Below are 21,985 nucleotides of genomic sequence, written 5' to 3' on the forward strand. Positions count from 1 at the left end.
TCCTCATTTGTTTTAAATAATTTCTGTATTAAATGTACTCAGTTTAAAAATTACAAATAAATGTATGATCAGCCTGCACACTGAGCCTGTGCTCTGAATGTCAAGTGGGTTTCCCCCCCCCATGCAATATCACCATTAATAGAGGCTCTGCAGGGAAGATTGGGCTCAAAATTATTTATGCAGCTTTTTGTTTAGATTGTGCTCTCAGCTATGTATGCGTAACTCCACCAGTTACAATGGGTTTGTTCATGTGGAGGTGTCTGAAATTTAGTAGACCACGATGATGCAGAAAAAGGAGTAGAATCCAGTTTCGTCGTTGTCTTTCTTTTTAAGTTTTGTCTCTGAATAATTATACAGGACGTATCTTTGTGTAAAAAGGTGTTTGCATAAATATTTCTTTGGTAAGCCTGTAAGACTAGTCCATGATGCCAAAGAATGAATTGAACGTTAGGTTTACAGGACTGATTCCAAGGACTAGTGAATGAGTTGCAATATGCAGTCAGTGCTGGGGAAAAAAGTCTTGTTTATGCAATGTCCGAGTTGGCTATATATGAAATCATGTACTGTAATATGGATAGCCTTGGTTCTTTGCAAAGACCTAAGTAATATATTCAGTATTCATCTTACATTCCTGTCAAAAGTTGTCTTAATTCAGCCAACCTGATGCTTTTCACCATGTTCCACTACAGATGATGTTTGTGATGAAGCTGGACAAAATATATGAATTTTCTGTGGAAAAAACTCTTTTTTTTTTGGCAAAGATTCAAATTTTGGCACTTTCAGTCAGTCCTGTTTTGTTGTTGAAACATACAAATCTGTGAAAAGCATCCCAACTTGAGTCTCAAAATTTGGGCTAACTGGCCTTAGGTTGCCAACTGTTTTAGAAAGGGTCAGTGTGGCTGAAGGTCTGTCATGAGATCTAGATTCTATTTCCAGTTCAATCACAGATTTCCACTTAGTGCTTGGCCAGTTTACTAATGTCTATTTTAGTTAATCCTACTTTTTTTAAAATAGGGATAATAATCAATACCTCCATAGGGATACTTTGAATCTTAATTGATTAATGTTAGTAAAGTACAGATAAGGCCCTCTAGCAGTGGAAAGCATTCTCATTTAAGGTGTCTAGTTGAATAGCCCTGTTGTAATAGGTGTGTTTGGTTCCTTGACTTCACTGTCTCTGTGAGGTCAAATTTGAAGTCCATTCAAACAGACTTCAGACAATTATGATAGGTATTCTTAGATTATATTGAGTTCAAATCTTCAGAGTCTTTTCCTGCAGTTCAGAATACGCTTTTACAAGATATACTTACCACTTCTCTATCATGTGGAGGATCATTCAATTGCCTGTTACAAAAGCTATTTTCTAGAATTGTATTTATGAAATACCTTCTATACAGGGATATTTCTACATTCATCTCACCCACAGGATGCATACAGTTGCCATGCTTATTGTTTGCCAAGGAGAAGATAATATGCCTCTTTCCAGTGGCCACCTTAGCTTGTATCTTATTGGTAGCTCTGATGCCATTGTCATTTCATTAGTGGAAAGGCAAGGTGACTGCAGAACTGTCTGAAAGTAATATGAAACTTTCTGCTGCTCTTTCCATATATAGGAACTCACTTAATTCTCACGCTAAGGAATTTTAATAAAATCTTTATTCAAATTGTCTCTGTTCACTAACGAATATTTTATGAGTATGTACTTAAATGTAATAACTGGCTTGTTTTGATACTCAAGTGCCTAACAATGTGGGGTGTTTGTTTTCTCCACCCCCAGAATCTAGACCAAAGCAACTCCTTATATATATTAATCCATATGGAGGAAAACGGCAAGGGAAGAGGATCTATGAACAAAAAGTGCTCCATTGTTTAGTCTAGCTTCCATCTCCACTGATGTTATTAGTGAGTAATAATCTACTTCAATCTCTCATTAAATACAATATGAAATTCTTTAAAGCAACTCTTCCTTACAGCTTAAGAAAATGTCTTTTAGAACTCTTTCAGCATTAATAAGTATACGAAATGGAATAGCTGATTTCTAGCTAATGTAGCTATAGCCCTGCAATTCACAAATGAGGGTGATGTAGCAATGCACCATTTATTTCAGTACACTGGTGACCATTTTGTAGGTAGTGATCCATCCAAGCTATTTAAGCTCTTAATTTATAAAACAGAATCCTGCTTTTTTCCACTTGAATAAATAAAACTTGCCCTTTAAAACTGCATAGGTGTTACCCTGATGAATTAATTACTAATGATAGTGACTCACAATGAAAGATACATGTATGTGACACTTAAATTTACATTTAATGTTTTGTACACAAAGAATTTTCCTCCTGTGTAGTACATGTATTTCTCAGTTGTTTCCTTGTTGTAAAATTCATTGAAATGAAAAATTTTGGTAAGCCAAGACATTGTAATGGTTTTGTTTCTGTTTGTATGCAATGTAGTTGGTCTCGGGATGTTAGAGAGACAGGGTGGGTGAGGGAATATCTTTTATTGGACCTCTTACCATCAGAAATTGGTCCAATAAAATATATCCCTCACCCACCTTGTCTCTTGTTTTCTGCTTGACAGCCACATTCATTTGTTTTATTTATGGAACTTATGAAACATTACTTGATAAGTTTATGAAACTTACTTATTCACTCAAGCCTTCCTATAAGCTATGTGTTTGTCTTTCTCCATAGTAACTGAACATGCTAACCATGCTAAGGATAACTTATTTGAAGTTAATAATACAAGTATGATGGGTAAGTGATTTCATTCATATTAATTTACATGTTTATTTTCACGGAATATATAGCTTTAATTTCTGGAGAAGAGATTATTGTAACAAGATAGTTTATGGTAATGTGATAACTTTGATGATATCATTGTAATCACAGCATTTCAAAACAAGCATGCTCTTTGGGTCTGCTGCATGTGAATTTGGGATTATTCCCAAACGCAAAAATGGACTATTTCAGAGGAGTCCAGTTAACCCCCTGAATCAATATCTTCTGTGAGTGTAGTTCCAGTTGTATTCCACGGTGGGATTATGCATGTGCACCATGCGCTCAGAGCCAGATATTTGAAATTAGTGTCCATCGGTCCATGCCATGTGTTCTGGCTCACTTTATGCCGCCAACCGAGGCGATAAAGGGCGGGGGTGGGCTGACCTCTTCTTCTCCACTTCCTTCTCACAGTCGTATGGTCCAGGTCAGAATCCTTCATGTCCACAACTTCTCATCTTAGACTATATCCTGTCTTTTGAAGACGTCGGGTCTATCCATCAGTTCCTTATGAGTTCAGTTAGCAGTGGTCAGTCCATACCATCTACCTCCTCTGGACTACTTGATTATTGCACATCCTCTAATCATAGATTCTGAAAAGACTTAATAAGGACTTCCTGCCTACTCAGAAGATTCTGCCCCAATGGGACCTGAATCTCATTCCTTTAGTACTGACAAGGCCCCCTTTGAGCCTTTAGCTACGTGTTCCATATCACACTCCTTTCCATGAGGTTGCCTTTCTCATAGCTGTCACATCACTGAGAAGGGTTGGTGAATTGAGAGCATGATGGCAGACCCTCCATGCACTGTGTTCCATAACATCAGGTTCCTTTACATCTACACCCCCAAATTCATCCATGAGTAGTCTGGGAATTTCACTTTAACCAGTCCATTCACTTACCTGTTTATCCTAAAACTGCAAGCTTCTATAGAAGAATGAAGACTCTACTTCCTCACTTTATGATAAGCCTTGCCTTTATCTTCAGAGAACAAAACCAATCAGGAAATCCCAGTACTATTGTCGCCATAGCAGAGAGAGTTAGAGAGCATGCCATGCCATCTCCACCAAGAGAATCTCCAAATGGATAGCTGGCTACATTCTATTCTGCATCAGTTCCTGAACCCCACCTCCCAAGGGGTAGAGTTTATTCTGCTAGAGCGCAGGCAACAACTAGAGTGTCTCTTCTGGACATACCCTTCTTGGACATCTGAAAAGCGGCCAGATTGAGTTCCATTTACATATTTGCAAGGCATTATGCCCTGATGCAAGACTGTGCTGCTGATGCTTCCTTTGTGATGGCAGATCTCTGCTCAACCCTGCTGTCCACACCCTCCTCTTCCTTAGGTAATGCTTGTCAGCCAACTACAGTGAAATACAATAAGGGCCATCACTTCGAAAAAGTGGATAGTTACATGTAACTGAAGATTCTTCAAGATGTATGGTCCCTAGCTGTATTCCACTACCAGTCCTCCTTTCCCTTTGCTTCGGGTCTTCTATTATTTATGGTGAAAAAGGAACTGGAGAGGTGGTCAGTCCACCTTGCTCTTTATCAGCTGAGTTGGAGGCATGAGGTGTGAGCCAGGGTGCATGTGCAGACCAATGGATCCTACTTTCAAATTCTCTGGCTCCGGACACGTAGTGCACATGCTTAAATCTGCAGTGGAATACAGATAGGAACCACACATCTCGAAGAACCTCCAGCTACAGGTAAGTAAGCCCCTCTTACACTTGCATGAACTTTATAAGCTAAGTTAGTCTATAGTTTTATGTACCAAATAAACATACTAAAACACTTAAATTTAAGCCCCAACTCAGTTAGCACATGCTTAAGTTTTTTTTGTGAATCAGGGCCTAAAACCAGATAAATTCATCAGCACGTTTCAGCAGAGTTGAACCACCACTCAGTATTATACTTCACTCAAATTTCTGTACTTGTGTTAAAAGCTAAAACTTTAAAAAGTCTGGCAGTGAATAATTACAGGATCCAGTCACTTTTTCCCCATTACAATGTAATCCTTTACTAGTAGGCACACCTCATTTGATTTAGCCACAGCTCCATTTCAGTTTTGCCCCCGACTTGTTCTGTAGTTGGGAATTATTCTTTTGGACGTATACTGGTGGCCTAAATTCTCTCTATGCTGTGCGGCCACGCAGCTGTCTGTTAAACACTGTGTAGGCACTCAGGGTTGCGGTGGGGAGAGATGCTTCTCCCCAAGCCCCGGACCTGCTGGGAACAGCGGACAGGTGCTCCTCCCCAGACCCTGCTTGGCCTGGACCAGCCACGGCTGGGGAAGAGGCACTTCTCCCCATCAGCCCAGGTGGTGCTCTGGGATGGGAGAGAGAGCTTGGGGGAGTCCTCTCTTCCCACCGTATCCTGACAGAGCTCCACTGCACCTGAAACCCCCATTTCCCCACCCCCTGCATCCCAACCCTCTGCCCAAGCCCAGAGCCCCTCATCCCTGACCCCACCTCGGAGCCCTCACTCCCAGTCGGAGCCCTCAACGCCCTGCCCCCCGCATCCTCTGTCCCACACCAGAGCCTGCACCCCCAGCCAGAGTCCTCAGCCCCACCCACCACATAAATTTTATGTGCACCAATATGAAGTGATGTGTCACATATCACCTCCATATTGGTGCACATAACAAAATTCATTCTGCATGTGGGTGGAAAAATTAGAGGGAACACTGTTTTCTTATAGTGTGATGTGTTGGGGAAATTAAAATATATTTTTAAATATAGTTGGAATGATTGATCTGTTTGGTATAGTTTAATGGAAATATATTCAGACCATGCAAGCACATTGTAAAGAACATTAATGTTGAATATTAGCAGTACTCCACTGAAACATGTCCTTATGTTGCTCTTTAAAAAACGATGTTGTGTTTTGAATTGCCCAGTTTGGCTTTTTAAATGGGTACTAAAAGTTCCTCTTCAAATCGATGCAGATGTGTATTGCACTTAGATGTGTGCACGCTGAAGCCAGACACTTTTGCTTAGCAGTATCTGTAGAGAGGAGGCATTAATGCCTTGTGGTTGTGGCCACTTCCCTGGCTATATGACCCCCCGCAGTTCCTTCTCGTGGCCTGTGGCTGTAGTCGGAGCTCTGTGTGGTTATAGTCTCACATTTAGTGTTAGCCTAGTTTTACTGTATGTATTTAGTTAGTAGTAGTCAGTCAGCAGATAGTGTTCCCAGCGGTTCCCTCACTAGGGTTTAAACATTTGTCATCTGTGTGGAGGGGTGATCCCCCAATAGTTACTTCCACACGTAGGCCCAACTTGAAGAGTGTTGTTCAGTCTGTAGATCATTCAAGAAGTGGACTCAGGTGGCACAGGATCTTCACCACATGCAGCACCTACTAGTACAGGCCAGGCAGCCTGATCCGGTACTGAGGCCCTCCTCAGGCCGAAGATCACTCTTGGGCTTGGAGAGCGTTGCCACTTCTCATTCTGGGACAAGCACCTCTCCAAAGAGTCAGAGGAGCTGTTCTTTTGTCACCACTGAGGACGAGGTCTCATAAGACCGATCATAACTGTCCCAGATCATGGGGCAGCTCCTCTGCCTCCCCCAGGAAAAGCATAGACCGGACTGGCACTGGTTCCGGTGCACAGAATGGCATGGGTACTTCTGACCCTTCCCTGGTATTAAGTGGGAAGAGCAGAAACCCTGTACCATCGACTCTGGTTCAAACTCCAGGTATCGATTGAGTCCCGTACTGACGAGGGAGATGCTGGTACCAACTATGTCCATGTCGTCAGCATATAAGGCAGCCGCAGACTCCTCTTCCTTTTGGTCCAGACCTCCCTGTTGATCCAGGACTTTCCCAGGGCTGCACCAAGTATAGCCCCTCCAGTGGAGCCAACTGCTGAATACTCGTGTCTGTTGGCAGCCATCCAGATGCTCCCCTCCCAATGGTGAGGATGGAGCTGGTACTGGAATCGGTACAGGGGAACTCTGCAACAGGATTGTCTTCAGCCCCGCTGCATTCAACACCACAGATTCTCCACTGGCGGCTTTCATCAGCCTTGATGTCGATTCACTCTGGTACCGCTGTTTGCACTTGGACCTACAGGCACTGACTTTTGTTTTTGGTGGTGGATGCTTTTGAAGAGGTGTGTGTGTTTGGGGAGTGGAAGGAGGTACTCTGCCAGTTTTGGGGAGAGGTTATTTTCAGCATATTTATACACTTCTTTCATATTCTAGTTATTGAATGTGTCTATCATTGATATCTTTACTATTTTAATAATTATATTCTTATGAACTACATAAATACATTATCATGAATTACACTGTTAAAATCATTGCAGTCACCTACAAGCTGTCTTACTAATGTCCCAGTTTAAAGACTCATAGACTCTAGGACTGGAAGGGACCTCGAGAGGTCATTGAGTCCAGTCCCCTGCCCTCATGGCAGGACCAAATACTGTCTAGACCATCCCTAATAGACATTTATCTAACCTACTCTTAAATATCTCCAGAGATGGAGATTCCACAACTTCCCTAGGCAATCTATTCCAGTGTTTAACTACCCTGACAGTTAGGAACTTTTTCCTAATGTCCAACTAATGTAAGACGGTATGTCTCGCTGTAGCTTTCTGTATGAAACTGTCAGCAGTCTTATTTACATCTAGTTCCCTGGTCTTGTCTTGATGCGCATTAAGGACAGCTACATTATTCAGTTGCGGCTGTCCCATTGATGACTGGAGATAATTTTTAAATCTTCTGAAGCTGGAGAATGAGTTCAGGATGATACAGGCCCGGTGACAAGGATTCTTATAAATTTGCAGTACTCTGGAAACATAATGCTTCTAGAGTTACTGCAAATGACTCCAAGATCTCTCTTGATGAGTAACAGCTAATTTAGGCACCATCATTTTGTATGTATATTGGGATTGTTTTGCCATGTCCATTACTTTTCCTTTAAAATGGAATTTCATCTGCCATTTTGTTACCAAGTCACCCAGTTTTACATGACCCCGTTGTAACTCTTTGCAGTCTGCTTTGGACTTAATGATCTTAAGTAAATCATCCACAAACTTTACCACCTCACTGTTTACCCCTTTTTGGAGATTATTTATGAATATGATGAACAGCACTGGGCCCAGTATAAGCCCCTGTAAGACACCACTATGTACTTTTTTCCTTCTGAAAATGGGCCATTTATTCCTGCCCTTTGTTTCCTATCTTTTAACTGGAATGCCTGATAATGCTTTCAGGGTCATCTAAAGATCCATAATTTAATATAATGACAAGTCTTTTGTTATCTTAATCACCCTGCCTCTGTTTATAAACTCCTTTCCCCAAGAGCAGAAGTTGAAGCAGCACAGAACTCATCACATTCCACATTCAAACTCTGGCTCCTGGGTGCGGAGCACCCACTATTTTTTTTTCTGTGGGTACTTGAGCCCGAGAGCACCCATAGAATCAATACCTATGTTTGGACCAACACTACCTGTGCCATCAGCATGCCCGGTACTGCCATGTCAGGAGTACCAATTTCTGCCACGTTCTAGGTGATGGATGAATTAGATCGCTCCCTTTGATGTCGCTCCGCCAATGTTACCGTGTTCCTGGAGCTCTGATTAGGACATAAGAACATATGAACTGCCGTACTAGGTCAGACCAAAGGTCCGTTTAGCCCAGTATCCTGTCTACCAACAGAGGCCAATGCCAGGGGCCCCAAAGGGAGTGAACCTAAAAGGTAATGATCAAGTGATCTCTCTCCTGCCATCCATCTCCACCCTCTGACAAACAGAGGCTAGGGACACCATTCCTTACCCATCCTGGCTAATGGTTAGCCATTACTTAACCTCCATGAATTTATCTAGTTCCCTTTTAAATGCTGTTATAGTCCTAGCCTTCACAAGTTCCTCAGGTCAGGAGTTCCACAAGTTGACTGTGCACTGTGTGAAGAAGAACTTCCTTTTATTTGTTTTAAACCTGCTGCCTATTTATTTCATTTGGTGACCCCTAGTTCTTGTATTATGGGAATAAGTAAATAACTTTTCCTTATCTACTTTCTCCGCATCACTCATAATTTTATATACTTCTATCATATTCCCCCTTAGTCTCCTCTTTCCCAAGCTGAAAAGTCCTAGTCTCTTTAATCTCTCCTCATATGGGACCCTCTCCAAACCCCTAATCATTTTAGTTGCCCTTCTCTGAACCTTTTCTAGTGCCAGTATATTTTTTTGAGATGAGGCAACCACATCTGTACGCAGTATTCAAGATGTGGACGTACCATGGATTTATATAATGGCAATAATTTGTTCTCAGTCTTATTCTCTATCCCCTTTCTAATGATTCCTAACATCCTGTTTGCTTTTTTGACCGCCTCTGCACACTGTGTGAACATCTATAGAGAACTATCCACGATGACTCCAAGATCTTTTTCCTGATTTGTTGTAGTTAAATTAGCTCCCATCACATTGTAAGTATAGTTGGGGTTATTTTTTTCCAATGTGCATTACTTTACATTTATCCACATTAAATTTCATTTGCCATTTTGTTGCCCAATCATTTAGTTTTGTGAGATCTTTTTGAAGTTCTTCACAGTCTGCTTTGGTCTTAACTATCTTGAGCAGTTTAGTATCCTCTGCAAACTTTGCCATCTCACTTTTTACCCCTTTCTCCAGATCATTTATGAATAAGTTGAATAGGATTGGCCCTAGGACTGACCCTGAGGGGAAACCACTAGTCATCCCTCTCCATTCTGAGAATTTATCATTAATTCCTACCCTTTGTTCCCTGTCCTTTATCCAGTTCTCAATTCATGAAAGGACTTTCCTTTATCCCATGACAATTTAATTTACGTAAGAGCCTTTGATGAGGGACCTTGTCAAAGGCTTTCTGGAAATCTGAGTACACTATGTCCACTGGATCCCCCTTGTCCACATGTTTGTTGACCCCTTCAAAGAACTCTGATAGATTGGTAAGACATGATTTCCCTTTAGAGAAACCATGTTGACTTTTGCCCAACAATTTATGTTCTTTGTTTATGTTCTGACAATTTCATTCTTTACTATTGTTTCAACTAATTTGCCTGATACCGACGTTAGACTTACCGGTCTGTAATTGCCGGGATCACCTGTAGAGCCCTTTTAAAATACTGGTGTTGCATTAGCTATCTTCCAGTCGTTGGGTACAGAAGCCGATTTAAAGGACAGGTTACAAACCCTAGTTAACAGTTCCGCAATTTCACATTTGAGTTCTTTCAGAGTCATCATCCTCCCCCTCCCTGTCACCTGATTAATTCGAGGGGCTGCCAGTGGACCAGTATGGCTCCCAGTGTTGGCGTGTGCCCTGTGGCCAGGATGGAGTTCCTTGTCTTAGCCCCCTATTGTCCACCAATGCCTTACCCATTTCAGTTGCCTTAGACTCAGTGGGATGCTCCTTGTTCATGGAGAGCCTGTTCTTTATCCCATTCAAAGCCAAAATCACCTACCAGGTTGACAGTGGTGGCTTTGGATCAACCACAAGCCTGGGCATTAGCGGTCTTACTCCATATGGTGATTGAGTCCTCCCTCCCTTAATCCTCATTGCCGGATGATGCTGAGCTGCCTGGTTCATCTTCTCCTTCTCCAGAGAATCTTAAGGTGTACAAGGACCCTTTTAGACTATTATCAGAGGGTAGCCGTGTTAGTCTGGATCTGTAAAAGCAGCAAAGAATCCTGTGGCACCTTATAGACTAACAGACGTTTTGGAGCATGAGCTTTTGTGGGTGAATACCCACTTCCTCAGATGCATTTAGACTATGTAGCCGCATCCTTGGGCATCCATGTATAATTCTTCCAAGAAAACAGGCACAAATTTGTGGACATTTTGCAGCCCACCATCCCAAGGAGAATGACCCTTCCAATCAATCATGCACTCCTTGAGTCAGCAAGATCCCTGTGGAATACACTGGTCTCGGTACTGCTGGTAGTCAAACACGTGGAAAAATACTACTTGGTTCCCATGCAGAAATTTGAGAGGCTCTATTCCCACCTGGCCCCAAATACCTTGATCATAATGGCCATAAACAGCGCCCGGCAAGATAGGTTCAAGTCTACCCCCAGGGACGGAGATTTCAAGCTGTTGGACCTTCTGGGCAGGATGATCTATACCTCATTAACCTTACAGGCCAGGATAGAAAATCAACAAGCTTTGTTGGCCAAGTATGTTTTCCTCATTGGTCAGCCATGACTAAATTCGAGGATCAGTTGCCCAAGGCCTCATGTGAGGAGAACAAGCCATTTGTTGTGGAAAGTTGCTTGATGGCTAAAACATTCCCACCATCCACTCTATTGCCAATACCTCAGCCTGGGCAATGGCCTCAGTGGTAACTATTATGCAGGCTTCCTGGTTGCAAAAACTCTGGGATCACTCTGGATGTCCAGCAAGCCATGAAGGACTTGCCGTTTGATGGCCGAGTCTTGTTCTCAGACAAGATTGATGTGTGCATCTGAGCCTGTAGGGCCACAAGTCTGCTTGCACTCAGGTGGTCCAATGCATCAGGTTCCACCTTCACCCTCTTCAGATGTGGCTTAGGATGGTTTATTGCCTTGCTCCCTATTCTCTGGACAGGCTGGTTCACCTTCCTCCACTAGTCGTATATTCTTTGCTCTGGTGGGAATCCTCATACAATGTGTGCCAAGGAGTCGCCTTAGCTTGGCCCTCTCCAACCAAGTCAGTGATTACTGACGGTTCCCTTCTGGTTTGGGGGGGTACATCTGGACTTGTTGAGGGTGCAAGGCCTGTGGTTGGAACAAGTAGCCTCACTCCATATCAACATGTTGGAGCTTCAGGCCTTCCACAATTTGTGTCCTGCCTTCTGAAACCACATCATGGTTCATGTACTCACATAGTACATTGAGGTGGTATTGTTAGTGAACAAGCAGACAGAGTGAAGGGGCACATTCCAGGTTATTCTACCTGGAGGTGATCAACCTGTGGCAATTTTGCATTGAAGAAGACATCATTTGGGTAGCAGTCCATTTGTTGGAGATGCAAACTCATCTCGAGAACCATCTCAGCAAAGTTTTTTCCCTGAGCCACAAGTGGTCCCTGAAGGAGAGTGTTCTACAGGTCATCTTTGCAACATAAGGCATTCCTTCAATCAAGCTGTTTGCGATGAGAGAAAGCAGAAGTGTTTGACTATTTTGCTCTCAAGTTGGCCTTAGTTAGGGCTCCCTCTCTGACACCACCTGCTGCAGCTGGCAGTCAACTCTTCTGTACACCTTTCCACCTTTTCTGGTCATTTCGAAGCTCATAGTGGATCAGACCAAACTCATCCTCATGCCAACATGGCCAGAGAGTGCTGGTTCTCAGATGTTTTTGCTCTGTCAGTTCAACCTTCCATGTTGTTTCTTCTCCATCCTGACTTGCTCACTTAGAACCAGAGCCAAACCCTCCATCCTGCAGTCAGCTGCTGTACCTCATGGCGTGGCTTTTGTATGGAGTAAATGAAAAGGAAGAACAGTGCTTGGAAACTGTCCAACAAGTCCTACTCAACAGTGGGAAGTCTTCCACTAGAACGGCCTACTTAGTGAAATGGAACAGGTTCTCAGTGTGGCCATTGGTCCGTGGGACCCACCTGACAGAGGCCTCAATCCAGTACAATTTGGAATACCTGTTATATCTTCAGAAATCTGGCCTTGTGCTCAGTTCACTGAGAGAGCATTTGGCAGCAATATCAGTATTCTATCCCCCAATTCAAGGAAAGTCAGGATTTTTTTTCTAATACTATGGTGATTTCTAAAGGAGCTTATCCACTTATCCTCTGGTCTGTCCGTTGTGGGACCTAAACACAATTCTGGTGGCTCTGATGGGCCCTCTTTTCAAGCCCCTTGCATCCTCTCCTGTCCTAGAAAACCACATTTCTGATAGCCATCTCTTTGGCAACAAGTGCGCGCGAGTTGCAGGCCCTCATGGCCAAGTTGCTTTTCACACAATTCTTCTAGGAGAAGGTAACGCTGCAACCACACCCAAAGTTTTTATCCAAAGTGGTCTCTGTTTCATCTGAATTTACCTGTGTTTTTCCCTAAGCTGCAGTCTTCTCCAGAAGATCAGTACCTCCATATTCGATATCAGGCAATGTCTAGCCTTTTATCTAGACAGGACTAACTGTTGCATGTTTTATCTGTTGCATGTTTTATCTCATTTTTATATGCGTACTACATGAAGGGGCAAGCGATCTCTGCACAGGACATCTCTAGATGGATAACATCCTGTATCAAGGCTGCATATGAGATACCTTTCACTGCACATCTTTCGCAGATACGGGCTCACTCCACGAGTGCACAAGTGATGTTGATTGTGACATTTCCATACTGGACGTTTGCAGGGAAGCCACATGCTTGTCCATACATACATTTATGGCTCATTATGCTATTACTGCATTTTCCAGACTGGATGCAGGTCTTGAAAGGGCAGTCCTGTGATCCCTATTGCAGTAGACTTCGAGCCCTGCCTCCGGTTTGGTGTATTGTTCGAGTCACCTAAGTGGAATACTCATCTGCATCTACTTGAAGAAGAAACGGTTACTTACCATAACTGTGGTTCTTTGAGATGTGATGCAGACATGCATTTCCTGACTCACCCTCCATCCCCTCTTCCTTGGAGTCTCATCTCATGGGTTTTCAGTGTGAAGGAATTCGGGGGAGGGAATTGGGGTGATGCTGCTTCATATACCCAGGGAGGGGGGGAGAGGCACATGCACTAACTACCCCTTTACAGGTACTGCTAGGCAAAAGTCTTTGGCTCTGACACACTGGGTGTGCAGACACCTAAGTGGAATACATGTCTGCATCACATCTTGAAGAACCACACTTACAGTAAGTAACCATTTCTAGTCTCTCTCTCCTCCCCCATTTTTATTGAATATAAAAGCGTTATAATTTAAAATGACTCAAACACTACAGTGAAAGTTACCATACAGAGGATCAGACTACCATCGTTAACTTTACACACAAAATTAAATAGAATGATAGAAAAGGTAATAAAATAGAGAAGATTGAGGGAAAGAATATAGAGAAGAAAGGGAAGAGGGAAGGAGGAGTCATAACATGACTCACTAAGATATTCCACTATATCTATAAAATCTACCTGTGTGTCAATGAATTTATCATTTTTATTATGGTTGGAGATCCTTTCCATCACTGCCATATTGGCATGCCAATCATTGGACTGGATTTTGATTTCCAGTATTAAAGAACATAGTCTTTTAGCCAAAAGTTGTTATATCGCAAACTTTTAGCCTTTTAAGTTCTATATTTAGAAAAGGAAAGCATTAAGGAGGATAGTTTAAAATACAATCTCTTAGGCACTTTTGAAAATTTCCTCTGTAAAGTTTAACATGGATAAAAGACTCTGCTTTTCCTGTCCCTCTCTTCCACTTCCACATGTTAGTGTGAACTATATGCATCCTATCACAAGCATGATATATTTTTAAACTCTATTACTAATACCAGTCATCACTCCTTCAGGATACTAATATATTTCTTTTGAGGAAGCCCAGAAAAATAAAACCTGGACTTTGTAGGCAAAGCCATTTTGGAGAGATGAACTAAAATATCGAATAATTTTTATGATGGCAACAGAAAAATTTTTTCAACACCACATACTTTTAAACTCATTTTTGACTTCCCAGAAAAATTCTACTCTAGGATAAAATGAGGCCTGTTAAGTTTAGAGGAATTGTGTTTTTTGGAGACGTTATGGAGTGGATGTTTGAAAATAGGTTTCAAATAGCTCCAAAATAAAGAGGTGAATTTACAGGTGGGCTGAAGTGCTGTTTTCATGTTTATAAGCCAGTTGCGGGGGGAAACATCTATTCACCTGTATAAAGGGAAACTGACCCTCTCAAAATGTAGTCTAGTATATGTTGTAAATAACACCCAGCAATCCTCATAGTGAGTTCACACCCTCCCTGAAAACATGAGGGAGTAGCAGTGACCAAATATAGTAGCTCCTAATGCGCATAAGACCTATCCTTATAGAAAATCACTCCCAATATTTTGTTCAAAGGCTTCCTTAAGAAAGAGCCAGCTATCCCTGTGGGTAGTCTTTATTATTCCTGAATATCTCATTTGATCTCTCTAACTTGATAGAACATTAGATTTTTAAATGGAACTTCCTTGATTTGGCTGAGAGAAAAATCTGAACTGTCTGACTAAAAGAAACAAGATTTAAAAAAAAGGCAGAAATAGTCGTCTTACAGTAATTCAGTAGATACTTCAGATACAGTGAAGGTCTGATCTTTAGAAGGAAGTGCGACAGCTATCAAGCTGACTGCACTTCTGACCCTTTTGGTTCCCACTGCATACATGACTGCCACAAATATTTGTTTAGCTATTTAGTAAGGTTTGAAAGGATTTTTTTCTATCCGTGTCTAAGATATCTACTCATTAGATACTTCAGCATAAAAATTATCACTGCTACTACTTCTCTCCATAATAGCCAGGCCCCAGGATGCCAATTCATAAGAAATTATTTAAAACCAGCAATAGCTCTAGATGGAAACTCTTCACTAAAGCACATTTTTTTGTACGTTGATATTCTGATATTCACTTCCAGTTTGAGTCAAAGTAATATACCAGGAATTTCTTGGTCTCTGTTATATTGGCCATGGGGATTATCCTCAGAAGGGATAGGCATCTGTTTCATCCGGACAATATTGAATTTGTACTTACTGTTAGTTGAGAGCAAGATAATACTATCTTTATATCAGTCCTACATTAATTCTAAACCAATTCTACAGCACTGTAGATCCAATCTAGAGTTTGGGGCAGGAATCTGTCAAGGGTCTGATTGGGTATAGAAGATACTTAAGGAGGTGAGAAACTGGCAACTGCCTTCTCTGTTGAGGTATAATGTTGCTCAATAATATACAACTGAGAAACTGTATCTTTCTTTTACTTTTAAAACAAGATGTTTTGGCATAGAGAGCAAGTATTGAGCAGAAGCTAACATATATTTATACAACTGTGACTCCAGTACTGGAGCGAAAATAGGGTTCTCTCAAGGGATAAATGTCACTTGTGGATTTTCTACATAGAAGTTTCTCTTAACTGCTTATTTTTCTACTCTGTTCCAAGAGTTTGATCAGTTTGATAGTGCAGCAGTTCAGTGATAACAGAATTGAAATATTTAAGTGATTAACAAATAACATGAAAAAGTATATTGGTATAATAGCCTATATGCGTTGAATAATGAGGACAAATTCTATTCTGATCTGTACTGTGAGTGCCTATTCCCGATACTGGTCTGTTTCATACAGATGGTGCAGAATGTGCAATAGGAATATTCTGCATGAGAAATGGGTGCAAAAATAGAAATGAGTGCTTCACCTCAGAGTACATACTGAACAAACTAGAGAGTAATTGTACTAATCCACTTGTTTTCATATATTACTTTCTAATGCTTGTATGTGTATGTTGGGGACTTAATACACAATTTTCTGAAGGTTTGACTAGGCTCATTCTCATAGTGCATCCCATTAGAAGATTTTTTTAATTAACTTTCTGTGCCCTTTTAAGACTTTTAAGGGAGTGTGTTTTGTTAATATTTATGCACAGACAAGATATTATTTACCATCATGTAATGCTTTGTTTCTGGTGCTACCCTTGGTTACAGACTTTGAGTCTATCTGTCCTGAGCTTTAGCTTTAGCTGGAGTAGCAACTATAGTTAACTGGATTAATTTGCAAAACAAACTCTTCTGAAGACATGTAAAACTACTTGTTGTCAGATTGTAGGATTGTAATCTTCATATATATCCAATTCTTTTATGCTTTCGTGTAACAAGACAATTTAAGATTTCAGGATTCAGCCACTTTAGGAAGGATAAGTCACTTTAGTTAGTATGTAAGCCTTTGTACTTTTGAGCCTTGAGCCTCCAATTGTCCACCATTTTATAAACATACTGTAAGGTTTTAAAATGTATAAATGTTCAGTTCAGGATTCAGAGTATGTCTTTTGATAGTAATTGTATGTGATGTAGCATATTAAGTAAAGTTGATAAAATTAAAAAAACATTAAATGGAATTATATTGCATATTAAAGGAATACAAATATCATACTTCTATCTGAAACTGCATATGTTAACTTACAAATAGTTTATAAACACAGCAACTAAAAAAGAGGGGAGGAATTTTTACTTTGTTTAATTTTGTATTTGAGGGCTCTGTGTACAGTCTGTTTCAGTGTTTTACTTGTATAGTTAGTTTCCACTAATGTTTTTGTCTGTGTTCACAAAGCAACAGGGGAAAGAAAAAGCATATTTGAAAAACAGGAGAAAATTGTTGTAAAATTACAAAATGAGGCAGGGGGACTCCTGTAGTTACTGCAGCTACACCTCTACCCTGATATAACGTGACCTGATATAACACAAATTTGGATATAATGCGGAAAAACAGTGTACCGAGGGGGTGGGGCTGCGCATTCTGGTGGATCAAAGCAAGTTCAATATAATGCGGTTTCACCTATAATGTAGTAAGATTTTTTTTGGTTCCTGAGGACAGTGTTATATCGAGGTAGAGGTGTATCTTGTTTTTTGTTTTAAATATAATGTTTTAAGTTGACTGTGTCCCTTATTATAAATCATAAAGGTGAATAGGGAGAACAAAGTGATGACTGTAAGTGGGTGGCTGCACTAATTGGAACATTTAATGTGTTTATTGACTGTTAGCATGCATTCTAACTTGTGTTTTCTGGCAGTATTGTTTGTGTTGGTGGGGACGGAATGTTCAGTGAAGTGATGCATGGTCTAATTGGAAGAATACAGAAGGATTCTGGCATAGATCAAAATAATCCCAAAGCACCGTTAGCCCAGTGCAATATAAGGATTGGCATAATCCCTGCTGGTAAGAACAAAAAGGGTTAACTTTCAGTTACTTTATTTATTAATGTGGTAACTTTTTGTAGTTAGGCCTGCCTGTAGAATAAAACATAAACTGTAATGGTCCCTAAAATTATTGGTGGACCAGCATAATAGTGATGGCTACAAGTGATAGTCCTTGTTTGTGGGAGGGGGAATTTAGATCAAGGGGAGGAAGCAAAAATTAAGTATATGATAAAATTATTATTAAACTGCTTTTTTGTTTAGTGTTCTGGGGCTTACGTATGCTAATACAAATGTTTATTAAAAAGGAATGGTGAGGGGAAATTATAAATTTGCACTACAAACACTAACTGAAATCATTATCAGTTGAAACCCATTGAGTGGAGGCTATACACTTTATTCTATACAGTGAAGGGATCCCAATATTCTTTATCTGTTTTCATTATTGGCCAACTGTGCAAGTGTTGAAATCCCTTTTGTAGGATGGAAACACAGCCTCTCCTTCTCCCTCAGTGCTTCTGTCACAAGAAGCATAGAACCACTGGGGAGCTGGTCCACAGATTCCAGAGACAGGTCCATATTATGTTCCTCTTGATGCTCTGTAGTCATAAGGCCTGCAGAAGCCCTGCTGCTAGCTTCCTTCTGTATCTCAGTGAGGTGCTGGTCCATTCCAATTCACTATGATAGCCACCCTTTTTGGGCTAATTCTGACCACTGCTAGTGAGAAGCATTGCTCAAAACTCTTCCCTAAGTGAAGTTCTTGACAAAGTAGATTTAACTGCAAAAACTAATCTAAAGAGTGTCTTTGGCACTTGAAAATTCATGACCCATGTAGCCAAAAAAGGAGATCCCTAAGGCTCCATTCAAAATGTGGTCTGGGCTAGAGGGAGGGCTCCCCCTTCCAATAATGGAGTTAATAGTAGTAATACTCTGAGGTATCTCCAGAACCACAGATGAGTGTGGGCACACAATTGTTCAGGTAAGGCACAGAATTATTCTGTGTGTTGACAGTCACATGACTGCCTTTGAGTAGGGGTATGTCTTCACTTCAGGCCGTATCGGCGGGTAGCAATCGATTTTCTCGGGGATCGATATATTGCGTCTCATCTAGACGTGATATATCGATCCCTGAACGCACTCCTTTCGACTCCGGAACTCCACCAACGCGAACGGCGGTAGCGGAGTCGACAGGGGGAGCTACGGACATTGATCCGCGCCGTGAGGACAGTAGGTAACTCGATCTAAGATACTTCGACTTCAGCTATGTTATTCACGTAGCTGAAGTTGCATATCTTTGATCAATCCCCTCCCCTAGTGTAGACCAGCCCTAAATGATTAAAATTTGAAATTAGTAGTGATAAGAGACAAAACACTGAGTGTGTTGATGATAAATAATGAAAAATTCTGAATTTAGTATTTTTAGTGCACATATATTAAATTTCCCCATTTACTATTTTAATTGTTAAATGTACCCAACTCTCACTACTGTTCATTTAGTCATATAGTCTAGTCAGTAAACAAAGGTACTGTATATCAGATGTGTTTTTATATAAACCACTCTTCTGAGAGATTTGCATGTGCTTCTATTAATATTAATGAAGAAACACACTTGAATCTATTTGCAACTCAATTAAACCTATAGGAACAAAATCGGGATTGCTTTCTCACTTAACTCTTTTTCTGCTGGGCAAATTTCCATTGACTTCAGTAAAGGTTTTTTGTTTGAGTAAAGTGTTCTGTTTGACATATGCTCATCTGAAATCGTTCATCTATTTATGGTGTTAGTGACCTAAAGAAGGTGCAGGAAAAAAGCCTAGCTCTAATGTTTAGGTTATGGCACAGTTAGATTTGGGAAGAGGAATAGGTTAAAAGGGAATTGAAATGTTTTTGCTTTTGTAGTGTATCAGTTTGTCACCATCTGCCATTTGTTAACTGTACATATTTGGGGTTATTGTTTTTAAACAGACAGGAAAAACGATCTTCACTGATGTTAAAACAGCATTAACTTTTTAATTTCTTGTACAATTCTTTATAGTCTGTTATAAATGAGTTCTTGCTTTTTGCATTCATTTTGTCCACTGTACAGCCATTTGCTGTATGTGAATTTACATTGTATTCTTGTCGTGTATTTTGCAAGGTTTTATATTAAACACGTTCTGTTAATAGAGTCATAATTTTACTTTTGGTTCTGATAGTGATTTAAAAAATATATTTAATGAACATGATTAAGCAAGTTAACCTCTAAATTATGTGCACGCTCTTCTGGAGAACAAACTTAAAATATAAATCCTTAAATAAATCTATAAATAAAATAAAGTATGCGTGGTTTTTTGTTTTGGTTTTTAATGTTAAGGGGAAAGGCAAGGAGTCTTTTTTGGTTAATGTTTTATTACTAAATAAAGATAGGAATTGGTAAAGGAGTACATATGTATAGTGTGTACATTCATATTTTCAGTAATTTATATCAATCTGTGCACTGTACAAATCTTAAGGTTCAATTTCAGGTCCTCTTAAATCATAGGGACCACATGACCACGTGTGAAACAGTCACTGACATATTTGAGGAGAAGTTGCAAGAATTCTCCCCTAACCCCTGGCGAACCCACTCACAGCGGTAGTGCTAGTGCTCACCTGAGTGCAGTGTCTGTTAAGTTAGAGTATCTGTAGTGCTGTCTTCCACTGGTGGGACAAAAATATTATACATTATCATATTGGAAAGGGAAATCTGTTCTGTAATTTACAGAGTGCATGTAGCTATTCATTTTACTTTTACGTATTAGAGACAAAAGTATTGAATTTTTATGCTCAACAGTTCTCAGTTTAATTACTCAAAAGCATTATCTGTCAAAAGGTGTTTTGGGGGCAAGTGAGGGGAGAATTAAAATGTTGAAAGTGGCAGGCAAAGGCAAACTATCTAGCATCTGCTACTTTTTGAGGGGCCATGAGACTATGGATGGGGTGGGAGAAATGCAACAAGTTCTAAGCAAACAGCTTTTGGGCAACTAAGCAGTACCATCTACTTCTGGAGGAACAGAGCTTTGTCTCTGTAGCCGCAACATGTCACAAGTGCCACGCAGAAGATGCAGGAGCAATGTGGTCGATCAGGAGACAGAGGAATTTATCCACTCCCCACCCCTTCAAGTACATGGGGCAGCAGGTCAAATGAAATATTCTGGTGTGATGGATATGGCCCTCAGACCACAGTTAGCCATTCTTTATTTGGATCCGGTGGTTGATGGGGGGAGGTGGGGCGGGCCTTGAGATGGAGGACACTGCAGGTGCTCTGAGTGCACATCATTAATCTGGGCCTCTTCACCCACCCATAGTTTTCAAAGTAGACTGCTAAGATGGAGCATTCATGTGTGAAAAGCCAACCTGAATACTTAGTACAGGCAGGTTGTGTTTAGAGGTGAGCCCAAAGGGGACTGCAGCATGAAAACCATTGGGAAACTGCTGTGTTTAGTGTATTAACTTGTGTATAGTATATTTTGTGTTGTTTCCCTTGTATTGTGGGACAAAGGGAAATTTTATAATATAGTCCTGTCATGCTACGCTAACTTTCCAATTAATAGTAAGTAGGGTTGTCGATTTAATCGCAGTTAACTCACGTAATTACTCAAATTAATTGCAATTAAAAATTAGTAGCAATTAATCGCAGTTTTAATTGCACTGTTAAACAATAGAATAGCAATTAAAATTTGTTACATTTTTGGATTTTTTTCTACATTTTCAAATATATTGATTTCACTTACAACACAGAATACAAAGTGTACAGTGCTAACTGTATATTATTTTGATTACAATATTTGTAATGTAAAAATGAAAAAAGAAATGGTATTTTTCAATTCACCTCATAAGTACTGTAATGCAGTCTCTTTATTGTGAAAGGTGCAATTTACAAATGTAGATTTTGTTAGACAACCGCGTTTAAAAAACAAAACAATGTAAAACTTTAGAGCTTACAAGTCCACTCAGTCCTACTTCTATGTAATATAACTGAGCACTGTACACTTTGTATTGTGTTCTGTAACTGAAATCAATATGTTTTGAAAATGTAGAAAACAGCCAAAAATATTTAAATAAATTGTATACTATTTTTTAATCGCTTTGACAGCCCAATAGTAAGAGAGAGTGTGCAATTAAAGTTTGTTAGAAATTCAGAATGTACCCCTGAGTTGAAACAACCATTTAAGAGCAGATAAAAGTAAGATGATGCATTTGTAGCAGGAACGTTATTCTTTTGTTCTTAGTTTCAACAGAGTTAAAGTAAGTGTTCTCACTACTTACAAACCTTTTATTTTCCCTTCCTTCCTCTTACAGCTTTCATTTAAAATGTCCTATTCCAACTTAAACGCATGTTGAGTTTGAAAAAGTTTTTTTTCTTTCACATGA

At 40.2% G+C, this 21,985-nt stretch overlaps 1 protein-coding gene across 1 annotated transcript in view; it reads left to right on the forward strand.

Moving 5' to 3' along the window:
• The window catches only part of CERK (ceramide kinase), a 75,943-nt gene that overhangs the window by 24,173 nt on the left and 29,785 nt on the right, over positions 1-21,985 (forward strand). Inside the window, 5 exon segments of the mRNA XM_030549256.1 lie at positions 1,778-1,855; positions 1,858-1,902; positions 2,691-2,735; positions 2,738-2,753; positions 17,470-17,615. Of these exon segments, the coding sequence (XP_030405116.1) occupies positions 1,778-1,855; positions 1,858-1,902; positions 2,691-2,735; positions 2,738-2,753; positions 17,470-17,615 (330 nt within the window).

The sequence above is a fragment of the Gopherus evgoodei genome, chromosome 1, assembly GCF_007399415.2.
Source record: "Gopherus evgoodei ecotype Sinaloan lineage chromosome 1, rGopEvg1_v1.p, whole genome shotgun sequence".
In the NCBI taxonomy this organism is placed as follows: Eukaryota; Metazoa; Chordata; order Testudines; family Testudinidae; genus Gopherus; species Gopherus evgoodei.